General features: G+C 39.4%; 1 protein-coding gene across 1 annotated transcript; it reads left to right on the forward strand.

Annotated features, from left to right (window-relative positions):
* The first annotated feature begins 7,135 nt into the window (after window positions 1-7,135).
* On the forward strand, window positions 7,136-9,628 carry AQP1 (aquaporin 1 (Colton blood group)). Its single transcript, XM_009585856.1, has 3 exons — window positions 7,136-7,306; window positions 7,719-7,799; window positions 9,330-9,628. Exons 1-3 carry the CDS (start codon window positions 7,136-7,138, stop codon window positions 9,507-9,509), a joined length of 432 nt encoding a protein of 143 aa, XP_009584151.1. The 3' UTR covers window positions 9,510-9,628.
* Window positions 9,629-16,411: the final 6,783 nt, after the last annotated feature.

Here is a 16,411-nt window from a genome sequence, read left to right on the forward strand (position 1 = left end):
ACTCTTCTCTTTATGGCATACCAGGCTGCTGCAACACAAAGCCCTGGCTGGTTTCTCATCAGCCTGGAGATAGGGTGGGAGGAGAGAGGTTAGTCTTGTTCCTGGAGGGTGTCTGCGGTCCAAAGAATGGAAAATATGATTTGTGCTTTGGGAATTGAATGAGTCCCCTTTAGAGCTCTTAAGGCTGTATTTATAGGAAGGATAATCTAGCAGAGGACAATATGTTTTGTCCCTAGGTTCGGTTGAATGCTTCTATTGTTGATCTAGGATACGATCCAAAGCTAATTCTTTGTCTCATAAGCAGCTTCTTCTGAGTGCTCCTGTCATATAATTTTAAGTGAAACTCTTTAGATCTTTACCTGTCTCTACTTACTAAAGAAATGAGACTTTTGTACTTTCTGAATCCCTAACACTCAAATAATGGGTATAGAAACATCCATTTCAGAGTGATACTGTTAAATAGCAAGGAGAAAAGAGAATAACTAGTTAAATAGCCGGCAATAAAGTCTCTGAATACATTTTGACTGTGGGTTAAGGGAAGGTTTATAGCTATGGACATCTGGGACAGACTTCCAGCAGAAGAAAAGTACGTTTTCAAGATGGAAGTTATCAAGTTATTTTTGTGACAGAGTTGGAACTGAAAGAATGAGAAAAGACAAACAAAATGACAGGCCAGATAGTGGAAGATGGTTTTGGGGGAAGTAGGGAGATTAATTTCTGAGATTACATTTGAAGAACATTGCATTAAAGAACTTTGCCCAGTTAAACACTTTAATAATTGTTAGTTGGTATAAAGCAGCATAATTAATATTTCCAGTGTAGGGATGAAGAAGAGGACATGAACCATTTAAACTGATGTGAAGAGTTTTCCTATTAAGAAAAATAAGGAAAATCAAAGAAGGGAAAGTTTAAGCAACGGGAAGAAAACGCAGTAAGATAGCAAGATGACCTTTTTTAGAATAGTCAGCCGGTGATATAACCAGGGAAATGGATTCAAATTTGCTTGAATAAAATGCTCAAAGTCTTCCTTTAAGAAAAAAGCCTGCCAAGGCAGAGATAAACTAATAATTTGGAATGCTGAAAATAGCAGTCCTGGTGCCAATTTTACCTGTATATTTGAATACAACACACAAGGATAGAGGTCTGTCTGATATAAAGATATTATTTATTGCAGCACAGCTCCTTAGAATGCTAGGTTTTGTGTGGACAGGAGAACATAGTTCTTCTCCCGACATGAATATTAAAAACACTTTAATAAAAGGTAATACGTTTATAGTCGGTCCACAGCATGCTTCTTGTTATGTACCAGCCATGATATTGCTGGGGTTCTGCAAAAGCTGCCTTACCTAGGGGATGGCTGGGATATGCAAAGGAGAGAAGTCCCAGCCATCAGTGATGTTATGTGTGTCACTAAATTGCTGTGGCTTAACTTTTATCTCTCTAAAAAACATCAGCCAGCATGGCTTGCAGTGAAGTGTTTCATAAGAATGGAGAAAATTGACATTCCCCTACTGAAAAATAGACTTCTACATTTCCAGAGGCCTATCATTTTTCAGGAACAATGAGAAATTAATCCCTGTTATATGAAAGTAAGCTGGACCCTGGAAGATACAATCCATGGCTAAGGGTTTGTTGGATGAGATGGAGCATAGCACCACGTGATGAAACCACCTTGCATAACAAACTGTCTTATCCGTATAACAGGAAACATGCTTGAACTTGATATACTTTTACTCCTAATGAGAAAAATATGAAGCCACTGGAGAAGTACACAGTTGGGTTTACCTTGGGCCAGTTTAATTTCCTGTCCCCATTTCTCTTCTGAAGGCAGACAACTAATAAATATCCTGCTCAAAAAGAAAAAACAACCCCAAAAAAACCAAACAAAAAAAAACCCCGAAAAAAAACCAAAAGGAAAGAAAACATACCATTAATTTGCCCACATTATTGATTGAAGCTGTGGAAGTCAGTCAGCTAAACATGGCAGTTAAGGGCACTTCTGAGAAACAAGCTTCCATAGTTCCCATCTCCTGCCTGATGTTGTGGAGAAATGGAAGCAATGTGACTGCTACTCATTTCCTAAGACCAAAGAGCAGGTGCTCATCTCAACTCGTAACTCTCACGGTCATGACTAGATAATGATTTTCCATTAATTTTGCCCTCGAGTTTAACGGTCCTCATTTGATTATATTACGTGCCTCTTGGCTGACTCACCAATATGGATTATATCTATGTGGAGCCTTCAGAGTGATGGATCCATCAGCTGTGTCTCCACTATCTGCATATGTCACCAGCTGTTTCTAGACATTAACTCAGCTGAGCCAGAGCATCATTGAGGCACTTCTGTGCCAGACCTTCCCACAGGAAGAACCTTTCCAAAGAACCGAGGTCTCACATGATAATTCTGGAGGGACCTTAGGAGGTCTCTAGTCCAACCTCTTGCTCAAAGCAGAATCAACCAGGTTTCAAACCAGGTTGCTTAGGAGCAGCAGTAGCATTACCAGATAAAGCTAATCTTTGAATGGGGAATGGGTATTGTTCCTCATCCCTATGCCCAGTAAGGCAAAGCAGAGGCGTTCAGTATGCCCCAAGTGCTTCCTTAGCTTCCAAACAGTTGCAGCACAGGAGCTTTCTGAAAGAGATGCAATTTCTATAAACTTACTGAATTCCAGTGGATTTTTCTTCCATGAACTTGGTCAGATTCACAGTGAACTTAGGTAAAAATATTAATGGTGGGATTCAGCTCACAGAAGGATACACCTCACTTGGGGTGTCTTCGTGTAGGCTTCTGCTTGTCGTCTGGGTGCTATTGCAGTCAAGGGAGAATTACTCAGTGCAAGTTAATGCAGCCAAGAGAGTGATTCAGCTCATCAGATATATATGTCTACATATAACTCTCGGCTTTTGCCAATGATGAAATCCATATCTTGGGTATGTTTCTCGTGCTTCTCCTGTCAAAATAGTGACTTAGAAATGAAGTTTAGTGGAACAATTCATGTGAACAAAAAAGGAGGAGCAGTCTGGATTGATTCCTATGGTATGGGAAACTGTGGTGGAGATGAATGTAGGCTTGTGTGTTTCATTTTAATCCCTTGGAGCATATTTGGTTTCTTAAAGCACTGAATCCATTCTTCAGGCCTCACAAGTCTGAAGCATGAAAAGGTCAGGGAGTTGCTGGGCTGTTCCCTGCCCTCTGATATTTTTTCTGTTGCCTTAATGAGCATCGCCTAAAATGCAGACCATGTGAGAGTTATTGGACAGAGATGAGAAGAGGTCAGAGATTTCCCCACAGATACATCAAGGGCAAATGCAGTGTCAGCCCACATACCCTGCCTACATACCTTGTTGTGACCGTTGGTAAGCAGCCTACCAATGCAGGGAAAGAAGTCATTGCAGTGTTGGTAGAGGTCACTGGAAAAGGACCCCTTCACCCAACACTACAGTCGAGGTGACTGTGTCTTATGTTTCAAGGCATTATTCTATCTATTCAAGAACCAGAGATACGGTCACCTTATATTCTGGATATTCTTAGTATGAGAATGCTAGATGTTCAGATCAGCCATTGATTTTTGCCTTTGTTTTATTGACAGCCTCAGGTAGGGTGGTCTCAGTAATGTATAGTACTGCTTCCTACTAGATTTGGATTAAGCTTTAGGCAGCCCTGACCTTACTAGAGGCTGAAGCTTCTGCAAAAATTCAAACTTTCCTTAAAAAACCTAACATATGGAAAATACAATGAGAGGGTGACCAACTCGTCTTGGTTATACCTACCTGGTTCTGACAAGAGCTTAAACCAGCAGATTCAATAGGTGCAACATGTTTTATATTGCATTATTAGCTGGGTAACTCTTGCAAATCCACTCTGACCAAGATTTTATAAATATAAATACATACACACACACATATATATATGTACATTTTAACCTGATACTAGGAAATGCACCTTCCTACTACCCATGTTATGCTTTGGCTGGGATGTGGTTAGGGTGCTGAAGACTCATGCTGTTCTGTGTGTTGCTGTATCCTGGAGTGTCCAGGCTGCTGCCGTATTGACACTATAGCTCTGACAAGTAGGCAAATAACAAATGTCTGTGATATTACACTTATATACTGTGGACCCACAGACCACAGCAAAGCAGAACATCCAAGGTTTGCCTCGGTTTGTCTCATTTTGGAACATGGCCCAGACTCTTTGCTCTCACAGTGAAATCTTATGTCTCTGGCTGCGTACAATTACATGCTAGAGGAAAGCAAAAGGTTTCCTATGATATTTCCAGGTTTTCTTTGATTCCACACAGCCCATAAATAAGTGTTGATTAGCAGGGGGAATGACCTCAAGTCACGTCAGCTGTAGGATGTGTTTTCCTGGAGGGAAATGAAGAATATGATTTCCACCTCTCAAAGATAAGAATTATCACAGGTTTTAAAAGCATAATTTTGCCCTTATTATCTTTTTTCTTTTATGGAAGCCCTTCAAATGAAGGGAAAGACTAATGGTAGGTCTGTGTTTAATCATTTGAAATGCCAAGGTTTTGTCAAATACTACCGTCAGACCTCAGATCTGGATTCTCTGGGGTTTAACAGTTGCATTATGACAGAAGAGAATTTCGTTTCATACCCACTTTTGGGAACCTGCATATCACTCACTTATTTGCCAATACACTTGCCTTTTAAGTTTGACCATTTGGCCTTCCAAATGCGAGATAGGATTTTCCAGAGAGTCTATAGTCCAGATTCTTAAAGGGATCCTGTTACTTTTGATATTGATGGGATGCATTTGAAGCCTAATTTGTTGCGAGCCACAAATCCCACTGTCTCTGTGGCCAAAAAAGTGATTATTTTTAAAAGGGGATGACAAAAGTAATAGAATATTAATTTAGTCATATATCAAGTATTCAGCATGAATTTCAGGATCATGTAATTTTCACTGCTGGCTCATCTGTATATATTTATGTCAGACTTGTATTTCTTACATATTAGTCCCATTAAGGCTGAAGGTTTCATTATCTGATTTCAGTTTCTACTGTATGGATGCTGAAGGAACAAAAATGCCCATGATTTCAACCAGAATTCCCTTCCATCTGTGGATAAACTGCTTCTAACTCAAAGGACCTGCATATTAAAGAACAAGATATAAAAAGATATTATTAATGCTTCAGATTGACAGGTTTTAGAAATCAATATATTTTCACTGTTTTTAATGTAGCGAATCAGATATGTTGGCTGAAGACTCAGACGATTTTTTTCAGGACTTAGGAATTTGTTATTATGCTGCTTTTTTACACAGAAGAAACAAGAAAAGTGAATAGCAAAGGTGGAAAGAGAAAGAGTTCAGCTAAACATCTTTAAGTTTTAAGGTTATTCAAATATGAGTTTTGGAGAAATTAGGGCGTAAAACCGCAAAAACAGATTTAAAGCATGATTTCCCATAGTCTCATTGTTTTGGACGGGTCACAATAACATTTGATTATGTTGTTGTCATGTATGACCTAGCAATTTTTAATGCAGAGGCTCTGACAGATGGGATAACCTACTGATAGCGTTATTCTTGAACGTAAGTTTTGCAGAGTTCGTTTCCTACTCTGAGTCACTCACATTCTCAGTTTCCCTGGCCTGTGTCCAAGCTCATGTTTCATCCTATCTGTGCAATGTAGTTACTTCTGCTTAACACCAAGTTATTCAGCTCAGATACAGCCTTGTCTTGTCTTAACTAAGATACCACTGAATATAGCAATTAGAAGCAAAATTCAAAACTTGTTATAACATTGAATGGTTATAACATTGAATTTCTTGTTAAGCACAAGCTTCTATCAGTATTCCTGAAATATGACAGTGTTTCTATTGTCTAATGTTCATTTATGTGAACTACCGTGGCTTTATATGTTCTACAGCATTCATGTTAATAAGAAACTCTATTGATTTCATGATTAATAGTACAGTTGGAATATCTATGTCTGCCAGTGTGAGTTTTTCTAGAGAATCTGCTTTACTTCAGTAGGAAATTGAAATACTTCCCCCATAAGCCCCTTAGGATTCCTGAATTGTGGATGTTTTTTTCTGGATCACAAAGAGTGAGATTCAGTTTGAGTCTAAGACACCTAAAATTGGTCTACATGTGAGTTAAGTGTCTAAGCTCTTGTTGTAGTCAAATGACATCTAGTGAATACAAAATAAAAGACAGAGCTATTCAGTTGACTCTCAAATGGTCACCTACATTTCATCAGCTGAATGGATCTCATCTCCATTGACTATGTTCATTACTTATCCATGTTAGAGATACACTGCCTAAACATTGGCATCGAGAACCATTTTAGATACCTTTGGTCTTCTGTAGGACTTGGTCACATCTACCAGTCCCGTATGAACACCGTGGATATCTCAGGGTATTTCAAATTGTCTTAGAGGCATATTTTTAGGCAATTGAATGGGTCTCAATATTCATGTGGAAATCTGCCCATGGGGCCAGCATTTTGCAGGACATTGTCCACATGAAGTCCTTGTTTTGAAGAGTTCATACTGAACTACAGAAAATAAGTAGTGGTGGGAGACGAGAAGAAAGGATTAATGTGACTTGTCAATAGCAGAGATGGGTACTTTCAAGCTACCCAGAGCTATGTACCTTTCTTACTGTCTATTTGTCCCTTCCTCCTCCTGCCCCTGTCTGCTTAGCAATTGTTGGTAAAGGCAAGCTGAGCAAAGTTTAACATGGCCACAGCATCCTCAGTCTCTGAAGCAATGAATAAATATCTCAGGGCACCGCAGTTCACTTCTATGGGTAAACTCTATTGAAGGCAAATCTCTGGCTCATTCGTTTCTCACGCATAGACCAGTTACGTTCTTATTGTGTCTAGTGGTTGAACATTCACTAGATGGATGCAGCAACCATGCGACCATGTTGAATCACCAACAAAATCTGGTTATACCTAGACTTGAGTACAGCAGTGACTGTTTCAAAACTGATTTCTGTTCACTTTTTTTTTTCTTTTTTTTTCTTCCCTGTTAAGCAAAAGCAATCTGAGGAGAGAAATAGCTGTGCAGGTCTGCATTCTCCTGTTGAGAAAGTAGATCCTGCAAAGCTTTTCATACTGGTTGAAGTCAGGTAGGTATATCAAGTGACATTTTCCTTCTTGTCTCCATGCAGCTTTCAGAGGGAATCAACGCGGGCCAAGGACTAGGTATCGAAATTATTGCTACCTTCCAGCTGGTGTTGTGTGTCCTTGCCACCACAGACCGGAGAAGGAATGATGTCTCGGGATCAGCACCTTTGGCCATTGGTCTCTCTGTTGCCTTGGGACACCTTCTTGCTGTAAGTTTCCGCTCTCACAGTTGATATCTGCAGTATGCCACCTCAAGATGGGCCAGTGAAGGCAGGTAGATGATGGGCAGATGAAAGTTTCTTCCTTCTCCTTCCTCTTCAGAGACTGACCTTGTTTCTGCAGCATGCTTGGCCCACCTCTCTTGGCCCATGTGGCTGTGGCAGTAAGTGATGAGGTTGCATATCTGGGACGAGTCACTGCAGTAGGACTTATTTCCCTGGTAGGACAGGACAGGCACATGACCAACAGTCTTTCCCCCTTTTTCTGAGGAAGAGCAGGTGGGATGAATGAAGCTGTTGTGAGCATCTGAACCATGCTGCAGGCTGCCACTTGCCCTCCTGTGTAATGAAGGTGCCACATGTGCATCAGTGCCTCACCACTGGTTCTCTTTCCACCTCCTAGATTGATTACACCGGTTGCGGAATTAACCCAGCCAGATCTTTTGGCTCAGCGCTGATTGCCAACAACTTTGAAAATCACTGGGTAAGTTGAATAAATTTGTTTAGCTTACAAGAGACTCTGCGTATACATAATCTACAAGATCAGAAACATTTAAACACGTATCTTTAGCACCAAGCCAGTGAGTTGCCATTTCTATTTCATTTAACAACAAATAATTTCCTTTTGCTCCTGACCAGCCTCAGGAGATCACAAAGTCCTCAAGCTGAGTGTGTATGTTCAAAGTAATAGAGAAGATTTTCTTTGGTTATTTCCCTTTATGTTTATTTCTTTCAAATATTTTAAACTTTAAAGCCTCATTGCACAGAAACCTTTATTGAGTATTTATTGTTTAAACTGAGTTTGTAAAGTGCTACTGCTTAATCTGGTAAAATTTAGGAAGGTTCTTAATAGATTCCACTTATATTGAAGTGGATCATCCAATATTTGGAAGCTAATAAAATGTTCATCCTCTTAAAGTTAAGTGTCTGCTTATGTGCTTTCATGGATAAGTGCTCTGGAAACACTATAAATTTTAGATTATTCCCTGTGGTTAAATGTGGTTAAAATGAGGAACTTCACAAAAAATTACTTATTTCACTAAAGCTCAATAAAGAGGGCTAATATAAAAGCCCTAAAAGAGCATGTGTTCCTGAATATTTAAAATGCAGCTTGTTCCAACTCTCCTACTCATGATTTTGGCAGCCATTTGCATAGGCATTCATGGAAATTTAGTGAGAGTACCACGGGTTGTGAAAATTTTGGATGTGGATGCCATTTGAATCTACAGAGTAAAACACAAAAGGAGGACACTAGGGAAACTTTTCCATTATCTCCCTTCTATTGGGATACTTCTATTGGGATACTAAGGTAATGTAACTAAGTATTTTCAGAATTTCATAGAAAAAATATTTTCCTTTGTAGAGAGAGAGAAGGAGATAGAGGTAAAAATTCATATTAAACCGCTGATATTACTGAATAAAAGAAAACATGTTTTCAGACTCAGGAACTCTTTGGCCATACAAATCCCTCAAAATCATCTGTTATTTCTAATAAAATCAACCTGTCTACTAAAATACTTTTATTACCTCTCTCTCCAAACTTTGCTTGCCTCCAGTGATTAGACCAGTACAATTACAGCAATATCACTAGCTAAATAGCAGCTAGTAGCAAATTAAGCCCCTAATTAGTTCCTCACTAAGTATTACTTTCTAATTCACCTATCACTGGAAGTTAGTGGGAGAATGGAAACTAATGCCCTTGTTGCTTTTAGAAATTGTGCCCCCCTGCCAAATCTCTCTGGAGTAACAGAGATGTTTTACCAGTAGATACCTAATTTAAAATGTCAGAACTTGACAACACAATCACAGTTATTCATCTCTGGGTCTATTGCCAATTCATGGTGAGAAATTCATGGCTTCTTGCCATGTAGTTAAGTAAATGTTCAGGCGATAGACTGTATTTTTAATGTCTTCACTGTAAATTTTGTGCAGAAAATCTTCAGAGGAGATTTTCAGAACAGCTTCGAATGCAGTAATACCTGATGTATTAACTGGGCTTGGAACTGTGTTTCAGATCTTCTGGGTTGGCCCAATCATTGGCGGAGTAAGTGCTGCCCTGATTTACGACTTCATCCTGGCTCCTAGAAGCAGCGACCTGACTGACCGCATGAAGGTGTGGACCAGCGGCCAAGTAGAAGAGTATGATCTGGAAGGAGATGATATGAACTCCCGGGTTGAAATGAAGCCAAAATAAGGAAGGACAAGGAAAAAAAAAAGCACATTGGTTTCCGAAGATTTTATCAGTGTTATAGACTCTTTGTAAACCCACAAGCAGTACTTCGTTTTTTAATTCAATATGGTTTTCCATTTTTTGCCCCCAATCTTAATAATATTTTTATATCTGGGGTTTTTCAATTACAAAGTATTCAGGCCAAGAAGTCGTTAGACACTTTTGCGTGAGCTAAATAAACTGGGCTGAATTTTAACCCCTCCCTCACCACCACCAAATTTTCTTGTGTATTTAGCGTGGGTGGTTCTCCCAGCACATCACTCAGTAATGATAAGTAGTTCAAATGATCAGTCTGTTTGCTGAAAGAATAGATACCGAGGACAGAGAACCGTCTGTACCAATAATGGGGGCCTTATACTGGGAAAAGTATTTATACAAATATGCAAGGCTGGTATCCAATGCCAGCAGTTCATGTGAAAAACTATCTCAAATCATTGCCCAAAAGCATCTTTTGGAAGGAAAGGCCACTAAATATTACTTGTTATGTAGAATTAACCATAATTTTCTAAATGATTGATATCTCTGAGAAAGAGGGCCAGCAAAGTTAAGCAAGGCAAGAATCTCCAGATTCCCAGGATCCATTTAGATTTTCCAGTGTTTCATTCTCCCTGAACCTGCATCCAGCTCATTGTGAGAGAAAAGAATATACGACAAAAAATGTACAGATATATTAATTCCTGAGAAGTAATAACTAGAAGTCCACTTGGAGAGCAGTAATAACAACAGCAAGAAGAACAACATGGTGCCAATATGTAAACAGGATCTGATTGTTCATTTAACTGTATGTTTTAAAGCAAATCAGAAAAAAAAAAAAAGGCCTCTTTCTTCCTGACCCCACTCTAATAGCCAGTGCTGTGACATTCAGGGACAATGAATAAATATACACACAGTATATTTTCTAATGAAGGACAAATACATACCTGTGTGTAAGTCCATTTCGGGGGTCGTTGCTTTGTTTTTATATATATATATATATATGTTTTATACAGAAAGCCTAGTATACTGTTTTGTAAGAAAATAAGAGCATAAGACAAGTGGAAAGAATTGCAGCAGTGCTTAGCAAAATAAATGACACTGGAAACATAAAGAAAATTAACACTCTAAACGATGTGGAAGACTATTTTCTGTTTTCGTTTTTGTGTGTATGCTACTTATGAATTCCTGAGTAACCCAAAGCATTAGCTGGTCTTACCTACTAACTATAGAATATAGTTAAAGCAGATACATGCTGATATACTTGTTCTGCACTAAACGGTTTTACGTAAGAAATGAGGCCCAGAGGAACCTACATAAAAAGCTGCTCACTTTACCATTCAGACAAACACCCCAGAGGTAGTATGATGGATGTCTCCTGTTAGAGGGACAGTGTGGACATGGGAACTGAGAGGGTTGACATGGGAATCCATATAGCTTGGATCATTTCATCAAGTTCAGCAGATGTACAATGAAAAAAAAGGAACCCCAAAATCACCGGCAAACTAAAACACTTAATCTTTCTTGTCTACATTTGGTGTGCTATCCCGTGTATTGTCTATGTACATACAGCATGATTGGATTTTGGGGTGGTTTAAAAATAAACACAATCAGTTGTGCTAACACATGAAACGTTCACGATTCTTGATTTTTAATTTGCCTTCCAACACAACACAATTTCATTTTCTATATCATTCTTCAGGTGCCCACTTGTAAGACAGAGGCAATTTCTACATTTCCACTCCTGACCGTTTCCTTGATTTGATGCTAGCCTTTGGGGAAAACAACCTTTTTTTCTTTGTATGGCAGGCAAAGCAGGCTCTCACCTGGAAGTAAGTTCTGTCTAAATTATACTTAGAAATGAAGCAGGATACCAGGACTTTGTGCCCACTTTCCAGAATCTTTTTTCAACTTTATTTGCTGGTATCCTAGTGCATCCATTGACCCAAAATTAACACTTCTTTGCCTTGCAGGATCTATAAGCCAGAACAGTTGCAGAAGTCACCCACAGTAAATAGTTTGATTTGACAAACTTAAGGTAACTTAACACTTTTAGTGATGGAGAAGATGTGAGATTTGCAACTTGTTCCTTAGTCTACACCTGTGAAGAGCAATATCTTGGCCTATTTTCTATGCTTCAAAGTCCAAAACTTTGAAGACGTGCAATACTGCCTTTCTATTTGGTGTGTAATAGGACTACGTCGTGTTAGTTGCTCTAGCTGCTGCTTATGATCACCATAGTAATAAATAAAACAGATGAAAGATGTACAATAACTGTGCCACTAGTGAAGAAACAAAAAACAGGTCAAAGTAAATGAAGTGTGATTTGTTGGTGTATTTATTCACAGTGGTAATGTTTAAACAATTTACATTAAAGCTGTTGGAAATTAAGTGAAAACATAGAGCAACAGAATTCCGGGCTTAAACCCCTCCCTTCTTAAAGAAGGAAAAGCTTAATGATACATTTAAAGTGCTTTTGTAGTACTTAGATCCTGTCTAAATAATGCAAGGCCGTAGCTGCTAATGGTCTCTCCACTCCTGGCACAAACGGTTTTGCTTTGTGCTAGACAAGCACACTTAAAAGTTATCATCATCTCATTAAAATATTTGGAACATACCCAGCAAAGGAATTAAAAGCATGAAGCAGGAAGTACCGAAACCCACTAACAAATGTCAAGTGGGCAAATGTATTTACATGTGATCACCCAGAAACTCAGCAAATTCTCCCTGACACCAAGAGGAAGCCTGGAACACAGTTTAAAACAGCTCCCATGATGTATGCACTAATAGTTCCTGACCTATGGACAAATAGACTATGTCTGTGCCCTGGTGATTCCTGGGGACAAACCTCTTATTTATCACACATTCTAACAGGAAAAGATAATAAAGAGTAGATGCTTTCATAGATTAGCTAGGAACCACCTGCCATGGTCTCAGCAGCCACCCTGCCGGGTAGCCCACAGCATACTAAATACCCACAGAAAGCGGCTACGCCGATGCTAGTAAATGAAAAAACAGGGGAATATTCCCAAGCACAGGAATATAGTCATCAGTGCCTGTGTGGGCCATCCCAACTAATGTTCTCCCAAACTTTTCCTGGGCAAAGTTGAGCAATGCAAAGCTGATTCGCTCTGCTCTGTTTTGTCTCAGGGCCGGTTGTCGTCCCAGGGTTAGACAGCACCAGCAGTGCAGGTGCACTCACTCTGTGGTTTAGACAGCTGACAAAGTACCATCTGGTTTTTGCATGCACCAGCACAAGGCAATGTAGAAGAAGCCTGAGCAAGGTGCTTTGAATTCGTCCCTGGAGAAACCCCTGCTGCTCCATTGATTCTATAGACAATCTAAGGAGATACGGGTCCTAACTTTAGTCATCTATCTTTAGAAGTAAATACATGCTCCGCCTCCCCATTGTAACTGTGGCAATTTAATTTTAGATTTCATGTTGCTCAACTCTACATAGACTTTTAATGCATGCAAGGAAAGAAAGGCGATTGAAACATAACATAATGACAGCCAATAAGCCAGGAAGCTTCCATTGTCTTTCCATATCCACCAGCTGCACCAGTCACAATTCACAGCTTAATGTTTTTAAAAATTAAAATAACACAATAATACTAATAAAGAGTTTCTCATAGTATTTCAGTGTTTTCCCTCCTTTTACCCAGCTGAAGTTTGGACGTGCCAAGAGTCACACAATAAAATTATATTAAGAATACGACTGCTATGATTCAGTTGAAGCCTGGGATCTAGTAAACATCTGTATCAAGAATGGTTCTGGGTTTCATTTTACTCAAGCCTGATGTCCTTGAAAGGACTATATTTTTTGTATATAAGTTGTCTGATATTACAGAAATTCCTTAGCCCAGAATTCCTTCTGGGGACAAATGCATCATTTATAGACTTTCCAAAGCTGAATTGTGAAATCAAACCTCTGTTTAAATAGGTTCATTGATAATTAGATATTAGCCATCTATAAGAGCACATTGCTTTAGGTTCTTGAAATTGTTTGCCACATAGGGCTAGGAATGATGTTCCTGAGAAGGAACAATTCCTGTTGCCTTCAAGATTCCCTTGTGCTGTTGGACAATCTAATATGTTCAGACCTACAAAGGGAGTTAACACATTAAATTCTGATTTGACAATAATGGGACTTCACTTAAACCCCCTCAGTGAAATCCTGTTCTCACTGAAGCCACTGTCATTGTCTGTTATTTATTTTGGGAAAGCAGAATTTGTCCCCAACCATTTATCACCGGATAAAAAAACTGTTTACCACTAGATCAGTTATTTGTTGCTGTGTGTCTTTGATTCTGAGTAAAACCTTCTAGAGACCTGTGCTCCTGATCAGTTCCATGTAACCATGGATGCCTGCCCATGGCCATTCCTCGTCTACACCCTGTCTAAGGCTGCAGGGAGAGATGGGCAGACAGGGAAAGACTTTTTAGCAGAGCCTGTTGCAACAGGACAAGGGGAAATGGTTTTAAACTAAAAGAGGGGAGATTTAGGCTAGATATAAGGAAGAAATTTTTTGCAATGAGGGTGGTGAAACCCTGGCACAGGTTGCCCAGAGAGGTGGTAGATGCTCAATCCCTGGAAACCTTCAAGGTCAGGTTGGACGGGGCTCTGAGCAACCTGATCTAGTTGAAGATGTCCCTGTCCACAGCAGGGGGGTTGGACTAGATGACCTTTAAAGGTGCCTTCCAACCCAAACTATTCTATGATTCTATGATAATAGCAATTGGCAGAACTAGATGGCTACCTCAGCTACAATGCTCTTCAGGTGGGGATGTCAGCCCTATTGCCTGTAATACTGTGATAATTACAGTATACCTCAGAATTTGTTGAGAGGCTGAGCACAAAATACAGGAACAAAGAATGGATGGAGGGAAGTGACACAGCACATAAAAGGCAACTGATTTGTAGATTTTATTAGCATTCAAAAGGATTCATTCTCCTTTCACCTTGGTTGAATTATATACCCCACTTCCCCTGAGCCATACCTGTTTGTACGAAAGGTCTTCAACCTTTTCAATCATTGTGTTATGAGATTTACAGATTTTGAAAAAAAGAACCCCAGAAACTCAATACACTCCCCTCTTCATGATCTCCTGAACTTCCTAATCTGTCATGTTCTAAAATTTGCCATGAATTGCCCTCATTGTGCCATTTCCTCTGTTTTGTTTCTATTCTTGTCTTAGGGCAGGAATTAAGAAGCTTGTGGAAAGTGATCAACATAGTGATACTATTTGCCCATTTTTGTAGCTTTTCCAGAAACTTCTTTCCCTTTCTTTCCCTTTTCTCTTCTTTTCCTTTCCACTTCATTTTCAAGGTCCTGAGAAAGACTACTAGCAGCTAAAGGCGGTCCCTCCATTTAACCTTTTCTCCCTTTAGCTTGTGGTCCATTCCATTTTCTAAAGGGTGTATCCTTACTCCTAGACAAAAACCTGGAGGGACCTTCTATTAATTCATTTTTTTATTTGCCATTGAAAACAAACAAAACAATGTTCCCTGGAAGCATGGGAGCCAAACAGCAACTCTTGGCAAAAAGTGGCTGTTAAATGCAATTGCTGGAAACAGTCATACTTTCTTTTCTTTTTTTTTTTTCCTGAAAAGTAAATGGAGCACTTGAAGGTAGCAATCTGTCCAAAGGGCGGATGTGACTATAAAAACGACAAGCTGCAGCACACACTTGGTTTCCCTTGGGGATGTCCAACTTTTTCTTGTTTTCACCATTTCACATTATTAATGAATCAAGAAGAACCTGGTATGAATTAAAGGGGAGAGGGGGAAATGATGGGCCTGCCCAATTTTATATCCTATAAGTGCTGTGTGGGAAGAGAGGTCACTTGTACTGTGACTGTATTTTTTGTCTTGAAGCCAGATCTGATTTAGTCAAAAATGTTTTAGCATTGTTCAAGGAGTGAACGAAGAGCTAAATTATATTCCTATCTGGCTTTACAGTGTTTTGCGTTGTCATGGTAGTGTAAAATGTTTTTTGTGATACTGGGGAGTAGACAGTAGCACTTTCATGTCTGCTATAAGAGATCTGATCTCAACTCTGGCTGGTCATTAGCCAGGCATGGGAGTGAATCTCACACACTTATTTCAATTGGTGAGAGCCAGAAAGATCTACGATGTGCCAATTTGACACTCTACCTTTACGTCCAAGCAGCACTAACCTGTCTACTGCTGGTGGAGAAGCCTGAAAGTCCTCCCAGAAGTGTGCATTATGCAATGAGACTCTGGGTTTTGTAGGTCTTATTCCTTGCTAATTTGTTAGTCCATTTCTGTTAATCTCCAGAGTGTACTTCAATGAGTCTTTCTTTGTATAGGTTATTGATGAAGGAGACATGAACTGACAGACAGATTTGTTTGCCACAGGTGGGTATTTTGGCTCTAGAGTAAATTTTGTTTTCATTCTTGTCATTGTTGAGGCTGAAAGATTTATGTCTTTTCGCGTTAACCTTTGTCTATTGAATGCAAAGAAAATGCTTTATGAATCCAGGTTCACATTTCCATTTACATGGCTTGTAGGTGAAAGACTGGAAGGAATGTGAAAGTTGTACTTCACTACTGCAAAAAAAAAAAAAAATTAAGCAAACACCTGCACTTGTGATTGTCAAGAAAACTCTTGCCATATGCTGCCGGGCATGTTAACCAAAGATGACCATAGTGCATTGTACTTGGAAGAAAAACTTTTTATCTAAGCTGTTCCTTAAAACAAAACAAAACAAAACAAAACAAAACAAAAACCAAGATGAAAACACACTACTCCAGATGTGGCATTCAGAGCCCTGAATTAGGTCCTTCTCTTCTCCTTCACCAGCCCGACAGGATGTGCCAGAACTCAGGCTGGAACCACCTGCACCATAAGCAGCTTTCTAGACCCAGAC

Source organism: Fulmarus glacialis, unplaced genomic scaffold, assembly GCF_000690835.1.
Source record: "Fulmarus glacialis isolate BGI_N327 unplaced genomic scaffold, ASM69083v1 scaffold4479, whole genome shotgun sequence".
In the NCBI taxonomy this organism is placed as follows: domain Eukaryota; kingdom Metazoa; phylum Chordata; class Aves; order Procellariiformes; family Procellariidae; genus Fulmarus; species Fulmarus glacialis.